The sequence below is a fragment of the Aaosphaeria arxii genome, assembly GCF_010015735.1.
Source record: "Aaosphaeria arxii CBS 175.79 unplaced genomic scaffold BU24scaffold_8, whole genome shotgun sequence".
Taxonomy (NCBI): Eukaryota; Fungi; Ascomycota; class Dothideomycetes; order Pleosporales; genus Aaosphaeria; species Aaosphaeria arxii.
Genome location: NW_022983481.1, coordinates 1334519 through 1352806, shown reverse-complemented (window position 1 = coordinate 1352806; position 18288 = coordinate 1334519). Strand labels below are relative to the sequence as shown.

General features: G+C 50.9%; 4 protein-coding genes across 4 annotated transcripts; 2 read left to right on the top strand and 2 right to left on the bottom strand.

Moving 5' to 3' along the window:
* The first annotated feature begins 3568 nt into the window (after window positions 1-3568).
* Window positions 3569-4699, top strand: BU24DRAFT_426138 (uncharacterized protein). Its single transcript, XM_033528898.1, has one exon. It carries the CDS (start codon window positions 3960-3962, stop codon window positions 4200-4202), a length of 243 nt encoding a protein of 80 aa, XP_033380617.1. The 5' UTR covers window positions 3569-3959; the 3' UTR covers window positions 4203-4699.
* A 109-nt stretch (window positions 4700-4808) lies between these two features.
* BU24DRAFT_443548 (uncharacterized protein) lies at window positions 4809-8330 on the bottom strand (the record flags this gene model as incomplete). Its single annotated transcript, XM_033530592.1, has 3 exons — window positions 8153-8330; window positions 6140-8090; window positions 4809-4930 (listed from the first exon to the last, which is right to left on the bottom strand). The coding sequence occupies exons 1-3, from the start codon at window positions 8258-8260 to the stop codon at window positions 4809-4811; spliced, it is 2181 nt and encodes a 726-aa protein (XP_033380616.1). The 5' UTR covers window positions 8261-8330.
* A 185-nt stretch (window positions 8331-8515) lies between these two features.
* BU24DRAFT_443547 (glycosyltransferase family 33 protein) lies at window positions 8516-10451 on the bottom strand. The gene is made up of 3 exons (XM_033530591.1): window positions 9808-10451; window positions 9549-9745; window positions 8516-9495 (listed from the first exon to the last, which is right to left on the bottom strand). The coding sequence occupies exons 1-3, from the start codon at window positions 10130-10132 to the stop codon at window positions 8548-8550; spliced, it is 1470 nt and encodes a 489-aa protein (XP_033380615.1). The 5' UTR covers window positions 10133-10451; the 3' UTR covers window positions 8516-8547.
* Window positions 10452-10862: 411 nt separating this feature from the next.
* Window positions 10863-14317, top strand: BU24DRAFT_273652 (cation efflux protein). The gene is made up of 4 exons (XM_033522617.1): window positions 10863-11567; window positions 11614-12906; window positions 12956-13174; window positions 13225-14317. The coding sequence occupies exons 1-4, from the start codon at window positions 11128-11130 to the stop codon at window positions 14171-14173; spliced, it is 2901 nt and encodes a 966-aa protein (XP_033380614.1). The 5' UTR covers window positions 10863-11127; the 3' UTR covers window positions 14174-14317.
* Window positions 14318-18288: the final 3971 nt, after the last annotated feature.

Here is an 18288-nt window from a genome sequence, read left to right as displayed (position 1 = left end):
GACTCCGTTTCGAGGGAGTAGGTTGACGCCGAAGGTGTCGAACGGGTTTGAATCGGTGATCCGAGGACGAAGTTCGGATGCAGGGTACGCAAGAGTGGGGTTGGATGGTGTCGCGATGGTTCTGAACATACGCGGCGACCCGCGGCGGGAAGATGAAGTCAATGAAAAGGCGGATAGCAGCAGGAGTGGTGGAGGTTGGATGGGAGGAATAATAGGCGGGAGACGATGGGAATGAGGAAAGTATGGGGATGGGATTGGGGATTTGAGATGGGATGGGAAGGGTAGATGATGCAGGAAGAAGAAGCGGAAGAGCGAAACGACCGCCGTCCTTTCTAGGGTAGGATAGGGTAGGATAGGCAGTATACGAGTAATAGTAGTGTAGTTGCTCCGTAGTTAGAGGGAGGTAGGCACGGTAGGTAACCCCGTAAGTTGGTAGTGGTAGATAGTTATTACTGGGACGAGGACAAGGACGAGCGGCCAACTTGGCTGGGGAAAAAGAAGTTGGCTTGCCTGGCGGCGGGTGGGTACAGCCAGGGCCGATGCCGAGTACAGCGAGTTGATGAGTTTAACTGGTAATAGCGTAATGGGCTTTTTTGGCTTTGGGTTGGGGGAAGTGAGTTACGGTAAGTCCCCCTACCAGTTGCAGTTGCAGTGTCCTAGCACGGTCACGGTCTACTATCATCTAGCGAGGAGCGGTAGTGGGAAGGCTAAGAACAAGAGGCAAAGGCAAAAGCAGAGTGGCAGTGGAGGAATGCGGTAAGGTTCATCGTCATTCTGCACTAGGGCCGTCTCTGGCTGAATCGCCAAAGGAGAGAAAAGGGTAAAGCCGAGGAGGTAAAGAAGGGAAAAGAAAGGGAAAAGGAAGAGCCAAAAACCAAGAGCGAGGTCAAAGTCAAGGTCACGGTCAAGGATCAAGGTCAAGGTCAAGGGTGGGAGTGGACATGGGACAAGGGACACATGCATTCAACATTGGGGGGGGGGGGGGGGGGGGTTGGACATGGGTCATTGAGACAAGGGCAAGGGATAGGTAAGGCTTGGGGATGGGCATTGGAAGGATGGATGCGATGGCTGCGATGGCTGGACGGGATGGGAATGAGAGAGGCATGGGATTGGAGATGATAAAGGCGGGCGTCTTTCTGATCCTCCGCCCTGGGTTTGTTGTCGTTGTTGTGGTGATTATGGTGGTTATGGTGGTCGAGCTGTGGTTGATGTGGTGGTTGTGGACTTGTACGGAGGGAGACGTGCTGTTGCTTGTTCATCTTGTTAGCGAATAGTGGGGACGAGCACTGAACAGGGTAAAGGAACCCAGACGGAAAGGCGGGTGGGTGGATGAGTATGGATGTGAATGTGGATGTGGTGGATGTGCCAATGTGGACGTACATACTACACGGTATGGAGTGGGTGGGTGGTCATCGTGGGATAAATAGTAATGTACGGAAGTATTGCTGTACTACCACATCATCAGTGACTATATACATACCTAGGTTACCAGGTAGGTACTCGAGTCCTGTCCCTTTCCACTCTATTGCATGACTAGGTATGGGAGGAGAGATATATGCTACTATAAAGGTACATGGTGAGGTGTGTTCTTTCAACTTGTATGTCCATAATACCGACTGCATACAACTGTACAGAACAGTCTCATCTCCATATGTATAGTACGGAGTATTCCGTATGTTGACAGCTGCAATAAATGGTGCTTGTTCTCAATGAATATCAACTAACCACAAACTACTCGCACATATGGTACGCTACGCTACGCTTCTGCCATTCGCGCCATCGTCGTGTCGCTCCACGTACTTGTTCGTAGGTATACGAACTACAGGTGCCTACAATTTATCTAGTTTGGTTCGATCTGGCCTGGTGTGGTATGGCTATTGTCGGTGCCGCGTGTGTGTGCACGATACAACAGGAGAGCATGGCTTGCGCTGGCTGCTTACGATCTCTGATCGAGGTGCCGTGACGGTGGAATACTTGCGGAGTAATGAGGAATGAAAGGAATGGCGCGGGTGGGCGGTTGTATCCAGGCAGAGATCGCATCACATCGCAGCGCATCGCATCGCATCCGCACTTGTCTAGCATGTAATTGCAAAGTAATCACTGTATGTACTGGCACAAACTGGATACAGACAAGGACAAGTATAGTTTTCTGTGCTTACCTCTATTCGGCTACCATGCTCCGTACCGAACAACTCAAGCTTCGTTGATACTCAAATTCGTTCTCTGTCCCCTCCCTTCCCCTCCTCCCCAGCCCGCGACCCTTGCCAGATACTGTACAGATACTGCACCTTTCCATGCATCTACAGGGGAGCGCGGTCCTTCTGTCTCGGCGGTTCGCAGTCTCTGGTGTCGTACACTGCAATGTGCCGTCTGCGCAGTCGTCTTGCAACTCAAAGCCATACCTACGAGAGACTACATGATTGTCTGGACACTACGAGTATTACTCATGCCCTCTCGGTTTCTCTTTTGGCGATCGGCGAGTGCAGATCTACACATCATCTCCGTGCAGGGACTATCCAAGATGTCAAAGGACAGCTCCTTACCGCTTTGGGTCGCAAAAGAAACCAATTCATCCTCTCTCGGCGGAAGCTAAACTGACGAATCTGAGAAAAAATTCTCGTTTCCGAGGCATACCAATCAAGCTCGCTCGTACAAAGTCCCCTATTCACTCGTACAACTGCTAATGAGCAGAAAGGGAAGAGGGAAGAGTGCGTCGCTTGGGCAGACCCTAGATTTGCGTTCATATCCAGAGGTTGGCACGTGCAGGCGACCACGGTGTCCTAAAACTCCTGGTAACCATCTACATACCACCCAGATACATACTTTTAACCTACCTGCACGGTATTAGATGCTATTCCTTAGATTGCATTTTGCCTTTGTAATACTTCAACAATACTGCCGTCTCAAATTGCCATGCCGCCTAGGGGATGCACGACCGTGTAGTCTGTGTGTACACAGTACATATTTGGGCTAAAATTACCTACCGCTAATTATCTACGCCCAACCATATCGACTGTGAAATTAATTCCTCCTGCGCTCTGCTGTGCTCCGCTGTACAGTGCAGTGCTATGCTATGCGGAGTAGGGGACGGCATGTCGCTACTGTAGGCACAAGTTGCAAACCGTGTAGTGTAATGTGCCCACCCGTATTATCACTCGGTCCGGGGCAATGTCATCCATCCATTCTTGCGGGACGGATTAAACCCTATCACTTTGCAGAGGAAAGGGTGAGCATCAACATTCAGTACCTATCTAGATATCCATCTACCTCGTAGGTACATACGTTACAAGTTACAACGCAGTGGAGCGCCGTGCAGCGGGCATCGAATTTACCCTTGTAAAGGAAAAAACCCTTTCCGCGCCACTGAGGATAGCGAGCAGCTGGCGATGAGAGTTCGGTGTAAGAGGTAATAACACTCATGGGTGGGGAGGAGGCATGGGAGGGTAGGGGTTGGTGTTCAATTAAGGTATCGCGATGTCGATCCCACAGGGAGCCAATGACGACGTCGCTCCGGAGTTCCTCAATTCCCTGGGCTCTGCCGCTTGCCGCTGCCATCTCATCTCATCTCATCTCAATTGTCAATCCCTTCAGGCTTCGCCGACCACAAAACGTCATACCTAACGCCTTTCCTCTTCCTCCTTGACCTTGACCTTGACTAGCTGCTTGTAGCCTCGTAGGTATACCATTGGTATCTCGCATGCACAAGAATAGCTATTGCTCGTAGGCTGTACACAGTACTCCGTAGTAGCTCCCCATAGCTGGTTACCTACACCGTACACCTATCTCTGTAGACCCAATTCATCTCCGTCCCGCCAACTCTTCCTCCCCCCCTCCCCCATTATTGATCTACAGTTCCGCCCTGTCCTGCCAATCTCAGCAGCCACACAATAATAACCTCCAACACATTCACCTCAACACCTACCACACTACACACGCCCACCTACACACACATCACAATAATGCTTGCCACACGTCTCTCCGCGGCACGTCCGCTCGCTTGCGGCCTCCGCCGTATGGCTGCTGCTGCTCCCGCCAGTGGCTTCCATAGCTCTCCCCGTGCCTTCGTCCAGGTGGGAGACAAGATCCCCAGTGTCGAGCTCCAAGAGGGATCTCCCGGCAACAAGGTCAACATTGCCAATGAATTGAAGGGCAAGGGCCTCATCATTGGTATGTCTCACCCTTCTCTCGGCCACCAAGAGTAAATCCTTCGCCTACTGCGGCCCTCTCCGCTGCCCTCAATGAGGGATGTAGCTGGAGCTGTCCTCTTCGATCACGATCTCAATCACATGACAATCCCTCACATCCGCTTGCAGGCGTCCCCGCCGCCTACAGTCCCGCATGCTCCGAGTCACACATCCCCGGCTACATCAATTCGAGCAAGCTCAAAGACGCCGGTAAGGTCTTTGTTGTCTCGGTCAACGATGCATTTGTGTAAGTTCCGGTCGATTCCTCCCCATCATCGTCTCTATGTTTCGTTTATGCATGCGAGCAAAAGAAGCCACTATTGATCTATTCACATTGGGACGAGAACCCATCTGCACGATAATTTACTATATTGTATGATGTTTTGATCGTACTCGAATTAGTGCATGTTGTAGCCAATCTCGTCCGTTCTCTCTTACTCCTCTCTTCTCATTCGTACAATTTTGCATTTCCTAATATGGAAATTTCTATTCATCGATTGATCAATTGCTCTGCACTCTCAACATCTCATACTTCCATCTCTCTCAACCATCAAGATACCATAACCAAACATCACCACCACCACCATCTCCTTCCATGTCCCAATCCCACCTCAACCTCCCTCCCTAACTCACAAAACTAACAAAACCCCCTCCAGCATGAAAGCCTGGGCCGACGTCCTCGACCCCTCCGGCTCCAGCGGCGTACGTCCCCCATTCCCCTTCCTCCCATCCCCCCCAATCCCAACCTAACACCAGTACCCGAATTCTAGATACGCTTCCTCGCCGACCCATCCCTGGAGCTCACCAAAGCCCTCGACGTCGCCTTCTCCGCGCCCGCCATCTTCGGCGGCGACCGCTCCAAGCGCTACGCCCTCGTCGTCGAGGACGGAAAGGTCAAGGAGGCGTTCGTCGAGCCGGATAATACGGGGTTGAACGGTATGTCTTCTTGTCCCCCGCTCTTATTTTCCCTTTTGAGTTTTGAGGTTTGAGGGGAAGTTTGCTGACGTGATGGGTGACGTAGTTTCTGCTGTGGAGAATGTGCTCGGTTGAAGTACGTGGGCTTCTCGACGGATTTCCCTTGGAGAGAGTGGGAGGGGATGTTTGGGGGGATTAGATAGGGAGGAAGGGAACAGGAGACAATGAATGGATTTTGGAATCAATTGAATGTGAATGAATGCGTGAACACATGTGTTAAGGTAGCCTGTGAAGTTAAGTGAAGTGACCTTAAGTAACATCAATCAACCATCTTGATGCAATAGAGAAGTCAAATAGAGAGAGAGATCGTCAAGTGTAGAACTTAGAGGTTATTTTTGGTGATGTGTGATGCTCGTGGTGTTATACTTATATCTATATTTAATGTCTTTCGAAATGATGTACCTGTACATCTGTTTATAACTTTGTTTATGTGTTGATTGTCCATATGATAAAATATAAGCACACATTCATAATCTAATGCCTGAGGAGCAGTTGTGTAGGTGTATGTGCATGGAAAGGGGAAATTGCTAGGAGATGGTGGTTGTGATATATATATGTGCTTATGTTTCCTGTTTGTGTATAACGTTGTATATCAAGGACACGGTAGAACAGACAGGGGATGTCCGTTTGTGTATGTTTAATTGCTTGCTTGCTGGTTTGTTTAGGTGTTTGGTTTTGATTTGATTTGATTTATTTGTCGGTGGGAGATATATGCACCAACATATATACATATCCTCAATGCTATACTTCCACCAGTCTTCACATCAACATCAACATCACACTCCCTCCTTCCCAGCAAACCACCTACCCAACAAACTTCCCCCCACAGTAAACACAAACATCACACGCCGCAAACACACACCTCGCAATATCCCCCTCCCCCTCTTCCCCCCCATCCTCCACCTCCTCACCCTCCTCCCCCCTCCCTAACATCCCACCCAGCCACCCCTCCCCCAAAACCGCCGTCCCACAAACCCCACAGTACTTTGCCGCCCCCGGCGCCTGGATACTCAAAAACGACACCCCGCACCTCTGAAACGCATGTCTCGCCTCGCACGTCGCGGTCGCGAGGTCGTCGAAGGGAATCTTCGAGGCGCAGAACGTGCATGTTTCGCTGAAGGTTGGGGAGGCGGTGGCGGTGGTGAGGAGGTGTAGGGCTGCTTTTGTGCTGGCGAGGAGGGTGGTGGTGAGGGGGGATGCTGAGGATGAGGGGGGTGAGGGGGAGTGCAGGGCGAGGGCGAGGCGGTAGGCGATTGTTGCGCGGGGGAGGAGGGTGGGGTTTGAGGGGGAAGGGGAGGGGGTGAGGATGGTGGTTGTGAGGATTTCGAGGCGGTCGTGGATGGTTGGGGGGGTGATCATGAGAGTGCGTTTGAGGGTGGAGATGTCTTTGTCTGTGGTGGGTTCTGAGGGGGTGGTGGTGGTGAGGAGGGGAGCGTGGTAGACTTTGAGGAGCTTTTCGAGGATCTCGTCTTTGGTTTTCGGGAGCAGAGTGTGCGATTTTAGGTTTTGTTCTATCCATCTCCTGACGGTGTAGAGGATTGCTTCTGCGCTGGCAGGTTGCTTTTGGAATGTCAGCGGTGCGTTTTTGTCTCCAAATTGGCTGATCGTAATTGTGGTGCGGCGGTCGTGAGGGGTGCCATATTCGATCATGTCTGTAGGGTGGACGGTATGACATGAGGCTATGGAGTCTCCCAGCGGTGAGATACATAGGCCGGCGACTTTGGCCACAGAATTGCCCTTCAAGTCGAACCTCGTGCTGTGTTGTGACACGCTGCTGGCGAGTCGTTTCCGCCAATGTGGCTCGCTGTCTTCATCCAACGGCTTGAGTCCGTCTGGTGAAAGTTCCAGTACTGAAACAGGGCTACGTAGAGTCATGGTTTGGGTAGCAAAGTGAAGTCGAGGGTTGTCGTGGCTGAAGACGTCCCATACAGCACCAGATAGAGTGTCCCATTGTCCGTCACGTTTGAACGAAGAGCGACTGACGAAGGCGCCGTCGACCACCGAGAATGACAAGCACACTACTTCGGTGGTGGTGAAGCAGGCGAGAGATAGTGTCTTGTTGTTGTCCTTCCAGGGCGTCCATTTCAATAAGCCTGCATACTTCGTCTCAATGTCTGGAAACACAATCTCTTCTCCCAATATCAAGTCCCCGTCGAGGTACGTGACAATCCTCACTCTTACATCCCAATTCGTTGCATACGCGAAGATCGATTGGCTTGTCCTGCCTGTCTGAATCCACGGGCTCCATGCTAGGTGAGGAGCGTATCGCTGCTCATCAATGAGATCTTCGAACGTAGACAGGTCGCCGTTGGCTTTATGTGTTGTCCCTGGCGCAACCGAGAAACTACACATAACATCTGCAGACCAGGCAGTATCAAGACCTAGAGTTGTAGCTGGCGAGTTAATAGACATCAGAAGTACCTGATTATCATCTGTCGCAACACTTATCAAGTGCAGGCCCCAGCGCTCATGTGTACCAATCGTGCTCCCCGAGGGTATCAAAGGCGCCCAGGCAAACGTCCTGACGCGGCTCCGTAACCGCAGTCTTTCAGCGGGCTCCGTGACAAGAGAATTGGTCCCATCATTGCCAGTGGCAGAATTGGCGACATACTCTTCAATACTGTCGTTGATGATCAATCTCCTCCCCCAGCTCCCTTCCTCTTGCGGCTTGCCATCCGAAGCCCAGAGTGAGAGCACAAGATTCGCCGTCAGAGCAGCCAACGCGCTCCGCCGATGTTTCGCAAGACCGGGTGGCGACCATGCGAGTCCGAAGGTGAAGCTCGACGATATCTCTTCGCCGATCGAGTATATCGATTGCGGCGCTGGCGTCTTCACTGGCAACTCCTCCACCGTGAACCACGGGATCTGCAGCGGGAAATGGCGCCATTGGGAGATGTTGCGGTCTGAATCGAGCGGCTCAGTGCTGGGGAACTATTCATGTGATTAACATGAATCCATATTTACAGAGGACAACAGTAGACGAGTGCACTCACCAGCAGTTCTACCTGCTCGTCGGACGCTAGTGCGATGATGCCGTCTGGAGACCAATCAATTGCCTGGAGGCATGCTGGCCAAGATTTGAGCTCTGTTACATCGGCCATTCGAATATCTGTGCTTGGGCTCTATGGAAATCAGCGATGTTGATCATTTTACACGTTTGATGGGTTGTTGATAGGAAGAGGAACGTGGACGGGTGCTTTAGTGGAGGAATTGTTCTGAAATGTTTGGAGTGCATCGCTTATCGATAACATCACTGCGGAATATGGAGATTCACTACAAGTATGATCATAGCTGGTTAACTTCACCACGAGTAGGATTAGCATCCTACAAAAGCTAGGTCATGTGCAAATACATGGGGATGTTCCATTTCTCTAATTTTTCAGCCATCCTACAAAAGTTGAAATAATTTTCCCCCAACGCTATCCCATTCCCCGTCCCACCTATACTCGCTTTCCTTCAGAGCTCCCTCCTTCAAAGTAGCCAGCAGACCGTCTCTATCCTCAAAAAGATTAACTAATAACTGCCACAATTTATCCGAACTGCCAAAACCCTTCCCATTGACGTCTTCCTTGACGAGTTCAGGCCAAGCCTCGAACTTCCCCCACCCAACCACAGGAAGTCCCGCGCCGAACATGTCGACAACTTTCATCGGCAAGTCCACGCCGGACGATGAAGTGTGCAACGAGACGCCGAGGTCTGCGGACGCGAGTAGGAGTGCATAATCCTCGGGTGTGAGCCACGCTGTGCTGATTACGACGTTTTTGAGCTTGCCTTCCTGGTTGAGGGAGGCGATTCGCGAGAGGTAGTGTTCTTTCTGGGGACCTTTTCCTGTGATGATGGCGAGGATCTTGGGGAGGTTGGGTTTCGAGGTTGCTTGCGCGGAGTAGGCGCATAGGGCGTCGAGGAGGAGGGAGAAGTCTTCGTCTGCAGTCCAGGATGTGGAGCTTACCAGCAGTCTCCAGGGGGTGGAAGTGGAATCGGATGTGAGGTCTTGGGCATAGGAGGATGTCTCCGGGAGGCGAGTGAGGAATGAGGTGCGGGCTTGGGAGGAGATTGGCTGGAATAAGGATGCTGGCCTGTCGTGGAGGGTTACGGCTTGTGCGCCGTAGTCGTTCTTGAGGACGCGGGCCATGGCATTGGTGACGGTGATATGGTGGGATGCGAATCGGGAGAATAGTTTCTCGTAAAGCGCGGATATCTTGACAAGAGGATGGCGCGGTCCGAGTTTGAGGCCTAGAATTGAGTATCCAAAGTTATGCCAGTCGATCACTAGGTTAGTGTTGCGAATGAAAGATACAATTGTTGCAATGGCCAGTGTTGGAATCGAGGGTGGGTTCTGGGTGGTGGAGTTAGACATTATGCCGATGAGAAGATGTTCTTAGCACCTACCTGAACGAGCATCCACCTCCCGGGTTCTGTTCGATAGCATAAAGCATAGTAGAGATTGCTTGTCTGCCATATAACCTTGAGAGGTGCAAGAATTGGAAAGAGAATCTTGCTGCTAGAGCGAAGAATAGCTGGTGCAGGAGAAAGTGGCACAATCTTCACATGGGGATTTGATAGAATGTCCGGGTGGATTTCGGACTCTGAGATGCCATCTATGTTAGCATAATTGATGTACGGACTTGGGCGTTGAGCGTCAACCCACCATTGTATCCGATCAAGAATACCTTCCCGCCGTGCTTTGCAATACTTATGGCATGATACTGCATTCTGGGAGACCTGCCAATGTCGCCTAAGACGACAATTTGGAAGGTCTTGCCCGCTCCCCATAGGCTTTTACCAGGGACCTTCCCTTCTGCATCCGACTGCTTGCCATCATCTTCGCCCTCAGCGGAATTGCCAGGTGCCCTATTCTTGTAGGGATCGTATCGCGAGGGCAAGGTGAGCAAGAATAATGTGAAGCCAATGGACAGGCAGACTGCAAGAGCTAGCGCTATCTCAAAAACGTGATGAGAGGCGTCACCGAACATTGTATGCGGCTCTGGACTGCCAACAATGTATGGTACGGATACGCTGATGGCGGCTTTAACAATAATGGACGACGACAGGTAGCTGTGGCGAGTCGGATGAAGTGAACAAATAGGTGTTGGTCAAGCAAGCGATTGGTGGTACGCCGTCGGCCCAAGATGGACCAGTGCGAGTCCAGCTTTTCGGACTATGTTGGCGAGATGTCGGAGGATGTAGGTAATACTGTTCTTATTTTCCTTGCATTACTATTGTTGCTGGTTTATCTGTGTGGGTCTACCGGGAATATGTAGTATGTAAGTAAGTTGATAATAAGTAAAGAAGTATGTATTGTAGGCATACGAGGTATTACGTTGCAGTGTAAATTGGTGACATATCCGGTGGCTCACGGCTATATGTAATTCAATGATGCAGTCTCCAGAATGAGGATAATTGAGTAGGTAAATACGTATGTTTCAATCTGGTTAGAGTAATGAATAGTAGAGATAACATTTTCTAGTATAGCATTGCGTGTTCACTTAATATTTCGTACCTAGGTACGTAAGTATATGTAGGTACCTAGGTAGATACATGTCATTAGAGCCCACGTGTGTCTTGGGAGTGAATTTAGTCATTAGTATTGGGATTGGCAACTTTGGCGGGGATTGATAGTGATTGGCCAGGGATGGGCTGGGCTGGATTGACCCCCTAAAAAGGCAAGCGCCCGCTATCAATCTACTCCGTACCTACCTATTCCATCCCCATGTGTGTTCACCCATCCTATCACTAACAGCTTTAACTTAAACCCAAGCCCTCATTTTCTTAAACTATCTCAACTGCGAACGTCACCCCTAAAGTTGAAAACCCTCTACTCACCCGCCTCAAATTCATATCCTCCAAACCCACCCCGCTTTCAATGACACGCCTCGCTCTCCTTCCGTAAATCCATCTCAAACCTCCCCGCATGCATGAGCTGCTGTCTCACTGCGCGCGACCTTAGGAAGCGTCAAGCCCGGCCGCCATGGCTTCTACCTACGCTCTGCCGTTAAACTCTCCCACGCAAACCCAAACCCACAGCCATGGACACTCACATTCACAATCGCATTACCTCTCCGAACATTCCCCAACCTGGACTCGCCGTTCCAGCGACACTTCGACCATGAACCATGGTAGTACGTACGCTGGGGGTCACCGCCATGCCCGCTCCGACCTGAACGGACAACCACGCAACGATGTCCCCTCCCCTTACGCAGATAATGGACCACCCCTCAATGCGCATGGCCACGACCGATCGAGGTCTACAGACACATCTTTCACACTCCAACCATTTGTGAATGGCAAATCGAGGGGTAGGCCTCGAGGAGACTCGGACTTGAGCCGACCGGCCGCACGTAAAACTGCTGCAGTTAGCAAGTTCGGATTTGCGCCCATACAGGAGACGCCGGTCGCACCTCCTACGTCGTAAGTAGAAGCGGCAACAATTAGAGCCATTGGCTAACAGAAACAGGAGTTCATGGCTACAATTGCCTGAGGCTCTTACAGCCTTCCTCGTACCGCTCCCGTTCATCTTTGCTTCGCTAGCATACCCAAGCATCCTCCGCCGGACAGGAACTGGGACCGCGCCGTCTTCCGAAGTCGAATCCGTGGCTGAACGATTACTTGAATCTATAGGGGAGGCGCCAGGAAAGGATGCCGCAACAGGCGATTCCAGGTTGCTCTACGCGTGCACTTTATCTGCAATAACACTCCTACTGATAGGATCTTTGTCAAAGCTCCGCCAGTTGATCGATGAGCCACTAGACAGGAGGAAGTCTTTCGGTAACTCTGACTCCTCGGGGGGCGCCTTGAATACAATATGGAACATCCACTCTATGGGACGCGTCGCTTTCAATACGATGAGCATAGTACTACCATTCTATGCCACTATGCAACTGGGTGGTGCAAAGAGCTCCTTCGTACTTCTTGCTGCGACTACTGCTGGATTGGGGGGACTGGAACACAAGCCGGGCAAGCATACCGTTCTGGATTCCATTAAGCGGACGCTTCGGACGCGGAAAGCAACTTGCATCATTTTGGCCGCTGTGGCGCTCTTGGATATTTTCACGGTCGCAACCAGTTCAGGCGTTGTCTTTGGCTATCTCGCATTAGGAGCCTCCATTCTAGCAGTGCCCCCACCGTTCCCAACGACTGGATTTTCCTTGAAGACAGGCCTCAACGGATCGAGTGGTTCTTCTACCCGGGTATCTTTGCCAAAGCCTACATCGCCTCTGATCAGTACCCCCGAGGACACCCTTCTTACACTGGTTGCTGGAGTGTTTTTGACAATCATCACGATTCTGGTCTCCCTTGGATCCTCCTCATCCTCTCCTCTAGGAAACCATGCCTTGTCATTTTCCACGCTTTCCGTTGTGTCGTTGATAGGTTTGGTCTATTTTGCCGTGCCCTCGGCGTTGCGCTCGCAAAAGAAAACGGGGTTTGCTTTAGGAAGTGCCTTGACGGCAGCGTTCGGTATCTGGGAACGCCCACAGTCTTGGGAATCTAAGGGAATCTTCTTGACAGCATGTGCTTTAGTCCTTTTGGCTGTTTGGTACGACACAGGATCTGCCTCTCTTTCCCATGTACATTCGCATGATCACGCCCATTCTGACCACGGCCACTCCCATGCTCACTCTTCGGACCATCACCTCCATGGCAACCACTCTAAGCTTTCGGCATTTCTCATTGCACGATGCACACCAGGATCTATAATCCATTCCGTTTTGATTGAAAAAGACTCTAGACGGATTGCGTACTTCGGAGTGTAAGTTTGCTCAAACCCTTTTTAGGCGACGTTTCACTGACATGGACAGGCTCAATCTGTCGTTCATGGTTGTGCAGTTCTTTTACGGGTTCGTGAGTGGGTCTTTGGGTCTACTTACGGACAGTATCCACATGCTGTTTGACTGCGCCGGTCTAGCAGTTGGCCTTGCTGCGGCAGTAATGAGCAAGTGGCCTCCGAACACCAAATTTCCGTACGGTTATGGCAAAGTAGATACCTTGTCTGGTTTTGCGAACGGAGTTTTCCTTATGTAAGTTTTCACAGAAAGGTTCTACTATGATTGATGCTAACCCTTTCAAGGCTTGTCAGTGTAGAGATCGTCTTCGATGCATTTGAGAGACTAGTGGATGGCGCAGAGCTCTCCAGGCTGAATGAACTTCTCATCGTTAGTATTCTAGGTTTCCTTGTGAATATTGTCGGCTTGACGGCTTTTGGGCACGCCCATCATGGCCACGGGCATGATCACGGACATGGTCACGATCACGGCCACGACGACGGCCACGGCCATCACCATCACGACAACGAAAACATGCAAGGCATATTTTTGCACATTTTGGCCGATGCGCTCGGCTCAGTGGCAGTCATAATCTCCACGCTTCTTACGAAATATTACGGTTGGTCAGGCTGGGACCCGATTGCCTCTTGTATCATAGCGATCCTGATTTTCTTCTCCGCCATCCCATTGGTCAAGAGTTCCGGCATGCGACTTCTCCTGTCTCTACCCGCGGACGTCGAATACAGCATGCGGAACACATTACAGGAACTCAGCTCTCTGCGCGGGGTGGTAGGCTACGCCGTACCCAAATTCTGGCTGGAGGACGAGGGTGCGGCTCATGCGGAGGTCCATGCCAAAGAGCATGAGGCGTGCGGTCACAATCACGATCACGAGCATGACCATAAGCACGACCACGAGCACACCCATGACCACGGCCACGGCCACGCGCATGCACACGACCACCACGACCACAGTCACAGTCACAGTCACGACCACAAACACGACCATGACCACGAGCACAACCACCCAGTCGGCCAGCAAAGGGTCCTAGGCGTAATCCACATCATCGCCTCGGGAGCCGCCGACCTCGAAGACGTCCGAGAGCGCACAACGCAGTTCCTCAAAGGAAAAGGCATGAACGTTGTTGTACATGTAGAAAGGGAAGGAGAAGGCAAATGTTGGTGCGGAGGAGGAGGCGGCGGCGGAGTTGGGGGGGCATCAGCAGCAGCAGGCGGCGGTATAAAATCCCACTGAGCGGGCGAGCGAACGCACGAACGCACGCAATGTACATTATATATAAACACATTTCGTCCACATTCTTGACGACGGGAGTTGGGTGTATATTTCAAACGATGTTCCCAGGATTAAGGGAGATATAGGAGATCAGGAGTTTTTGGCGAGGGGAGCATTTGGTAGTACATTTATTTTCCATTTCCGTTTCGGCTCTCTTGTGAGAGGGAAGGTTTTTAGGTTTTGCGAATCGAGGTACTTATGTTCGACTATATAACCATACTTACATATATATATGTATAGCATACTGATATGTATTCTCATCTTTTCGAAACCAACTTTTCGCACTACGATGTCGTTCATTACACCGATAACAAATCGCCCACCGGAATCTGGCACACTATCTTTCATCTCAATGTATGGACGTCACATCTACATACCTCCCCCTTCCCCCTCCCCCCTCCCTCCCTAAACAGACAAGGTATACCACAGCTCTACCCACCATCGTCATACACAAACGAGTCTAATGTAGCAAACACACACACCCATCGTGTACGTCACGTCCGTCGCACCCGGGCGTTCCCCGCGAAGCAACGTGAGCGAGGCTGTGATAGTTTGTAGTTTGTCTCGTACCCTTTTCATGCGTATGTACTCGACCTCATCTAAGTGCTTGCTGGCTGCCTCGACGGCCTTGCGGGTAGTACTGCGGATACGAGGACGGGTGCGTACGTACGTGCTCGTTGCGTGTCTGGTGCCTTGAGATGTCTCGAGGTGCTTCGAGGGAGGGCTGGAGGGCGTGGGCGTTCTGCCGATACTTCTGCCTACTTGGTTTCTGCTGGCGGGTGGGTGGGTGTGTTTCTCGACACTGGATGAGGTGAGGTAGGGGAGAGTATGGTGAGGCTCTTTGGTGTTTGCTGCACGTAAGGGTGGTAAGGTGGTGAGATGGTGAGGTGAGGCTGTTGTGGTAGATGGGGGTGGTGGGAGGGATTTGATGGTGTGATGGTTGGCTTTTGGATATGATATATATACGGTAGTTAGTTTGGTACGGCGATGTGGTAAAGTGGGGAGGTTTGTTTATTGTGATGTAGTACACAGTATGAGTAGTTAGATGGTAGTTTCTAGGAGAGGGGATGGGTGAGTTTGTCGGTATAGTGTAGTGTGGTGTAGTATAATAGTAGAATGTAGTAGAGTAGAACATAGCAAAAAGATCGCGATGGGAATGATGAGATACAAGCTTTTGAAATTTTGTATATAAGCCGAACATATGAACATAGTGATATATCTAGCAGTTCCTCACGAGATTATGAGGAAGAAGACACCGGAAGTTTGGATGTGCCTTGTCTTGTTGGGTATCTATGTTTCTCTCGTTTGGGTTGATAGCTGAGGTTGGCTTTTGGAGCGTCCAGGGCATGCTGGTTGAGTTGGGTATGCTTGAGTTACATACAAGGCTGTTCATTTGTGTTGTCTTATGATCAGTATCGTGGCAATATTGATAGATCATAATATAATACATATATTTACGTGTAGTCGAGGCGTGATAGAGTGAGGCTGCTCAGCGCTGATTAGGGTTAGGGTTGGGTACCGTACCCAAGTATCTCGAGGTCGCCTCGCCTCGGAAGTTGGCGGTAACTAAAATAACTCTTTGCTACGTACGTCTGGTGGGTTTTTGTTTGTCTCTGGAAGTGGGACCACCTAACAAGTAATACCACTGTGAACAGTATGTAAGAACGCTTGATCCTCCAAGTATGGGGGCCTACGGCAATTGTCTGTAGGACGAGAACATAGAACGGATTCGGCACGCGCGGTTGCGATTTACATATTACATATGCAAGTCGTTCCTTTTGGGTAATGGATTATGTTTCAGCAAAGAGTCACCGTGACCATGACTGTCACCGCAAATTGTTTGCGCGGTACGGCGGGCGCGCGGCGGCTCAACGCATGGTTCGCCGGTCGCAATGTCAAGGCAACAGGAATTGTACCTCGTACTGAACCGATTTTGACTCCTGCGTTGTCCTCATCGAGCGAGCGCGAGAGCGCACGTCGCCTCAGCCTGACTGGGCTCGTGTCGAATACGGTTTGATGATTGGGGTAGCCTTATGGTTTCTTTGGCGCACAGTGCACACTTACACAAGTACCATACTCGTGCATACAAGAAGCTGTCACGTAGTAGTACAAAGGGCCTTTGTCACGAATATTCCTTTCTCACCGTCGGGGAGGCTATGCAAGAAGCACTCTGTCTGGTACGAATAGCTGTCCGGTGAGCGATTGCGACCCGAAGAGAAGAGGTGTGAAACGAGGATGGCCTTGCCTGGGATGGGATAGGATGGCGTCAAGCGTTGAGCTGCGGTTTGCATGATGATCGCCCGTCCAGCCAGATGTCCTGAGTGGTCGCGGGGCGAAGGCGGCGCGGTCAACCACAACCAGCAAAGCACGACTGGCTGGGCGGGCGGCGGCTTGTTTGGAAACGGTGTTAATTAGGTACTGTTAGAGAATCCGGGTAGATATGTACTCGTGGGCAGGTAGGGCTTTCAGAGGACAGGACAGGCATGCGGCGGTGGTTGCGCCGTGGCCTTTCTAATGGACGGTGGCCTCGAGCTGGGTATGGGAAAAGGGAACGGTCGACACAAGTGAACCAAACGGATAGAGTATATAGAGGGGAGGGGAGCGGGCCGTCCTCGCGCGCCTAGTCTGACTTGTTATTTGTTGTTGTTGCCGTCGTCATTGTCGTCGTCGTCGTCGTCGTCCTGGACTCTTATCTTGTTATGATTCGAACCTCGTCTTCTTTGTCTAGTTACTCATTGTATGAGCTCTTAGTGCTGTTTACCTTTGGACTCACGCTACTCCACTTCGCACTGCCCCTGGTGTTTTTCGCCGGCCGTTGAAAGACAAAGATTACGAATACTATTATTTTCCAACCTGAACAAACAGATACATGTCGTCGATGTTGGGTTTCGAGAGTTGAGGAAGTGGAGTGTCATTAGCAAAACAGCCACAGCCATCCAGCCGCTAAAGGCAGTGGATGACATCACACCTGCAGCTTCCAATCGAGGGCATCCCGACCTGTTGACTTACTTGACTTGGTCTTGACTTGGTCTTGACTTGAGTCCTTGACCATCAAACAAACTGGGAATCTTGTCAACAGAAGAAGAAGATACTAGCAACTCCCAGTTCAACCCATCCAGCCATCAATCTGTCCGTCTAGAACCTTCAGCAGCATCTGGGTTCTTTGGAAGAAACAACACTTCGATTTCTTTCCACATCACATCTTTTCCGAACCTGGTCCTGGTCCCTGGCCCCCGGTCTTCGATCCACCATTTCCTGGTTCTGGGTCTTGATTACTACCAACTATCCTCTACTAAACAGGCTTGTCACTGTGTGGTAATAGTTGTTGTAGTGTAATAGTCAGTAGTCAGTGAGTGGCGCCTGACTGCTTGCTTTGCTGCCCATAGAAGAAGAACAAGTGGAAGAACGAGGAAGGTGCCTTCCTGTTTCTATTTACTCTGTACGTATACCATCTTTCCCTTCTATCCTACTCTACTACACCCAACCTCCTTCACCATTTCATCATCCATTCACTCTACACTCTCACTTTCACCCTCACTTTTCCTCACCCTTCACTTCACTCACGAACCTGGACGCCTATCATCTCATCTCATCTCATCATCGTCCCCGCCAAACTGCACGCACCTATTGCGCGCATACACAGAAACACTCATAGTTACTCACACTCAAGTCATAGTCATACATACAGCAAGCACCAAGGTGAACTGTGCTGATCACTCAGCCTCCTCGTCTTTTCCACCCCACCTGCTCGTCGCTCTGCTGCACGCTCGCCCGATTCAACCCACACCCACGCGCACTGTCGGTGTAAGCTTCCGGTGGGCGCCCCTCTTCTGACCCTCCATCCAACCACTCGTCATCCGCCTTCTTCACTCGTCGCTCGTCAAGAAAACGCACTGCGCCCACTTTCGCAAGACTTTCTAGTCCTTTTTGCGATTTTGTTTTCTTACACCACTTTCCATCCTCTATCTATCTGTTACAGAGCGTTACTGCTGTACACCATTACACAAGGCATCGACGTTGACCCCGCAGCTACTTATCGTGGTCTGCTCGCTTTGCCATCCACCACAACTGCGTCA

Coding starts and splice junctions, on each gene's coding strand:
- BU24DRAFT_273652 (XM_033522617.1), top strand. CDS start 11,128: ATGGCTTCTACCTACGCTCTGCCGTTAAACTCTCCCACGCAAACCCAA. Junction 12,907..12,955: donor CGGATTGCGTACTTCGGAGT/GTAAGTTTGCTC, acceptor TGACATGGACAG/GCTCAATCTGTCGTTCATGG. Junction 13,175..13,224: donor GCGAACGGAGTTTTCCTTAT/GTAAGTTTTCAC, acceptor AACCCTTTCAAG/GCTTGTCAGTGTAGAGATCG.
- BU24DRAFT_426138 (XM_033528898.1), top strand. CDS start 3,960: ATGCTTGCCACACGTCTCTCCGCGGCACGTCCGCTCGCTTGCGGCCTC.
- BU24DRAFT_443547 (XM_033530591.1), bottom strand. CDS start 10,132: ATGTTCGGTGACGCCTCTCATCACGTTTTTGAGATAGCGCTAGCTCTT. Junction 9,746..9,807: donor ATTCTTGATCGGATACAATG/GTGGGTTGACGC, acceptor ATGGCATCTCAG/AGTCCGAAATCCACCCGGAC. Junction 9,496..9,548: donor GGAGGTGGATGCTCGTTCAG/GTAGGTGCTAAG, acceptor TCCACCACCCAG/AACCCACCCTCGATTCCAAC.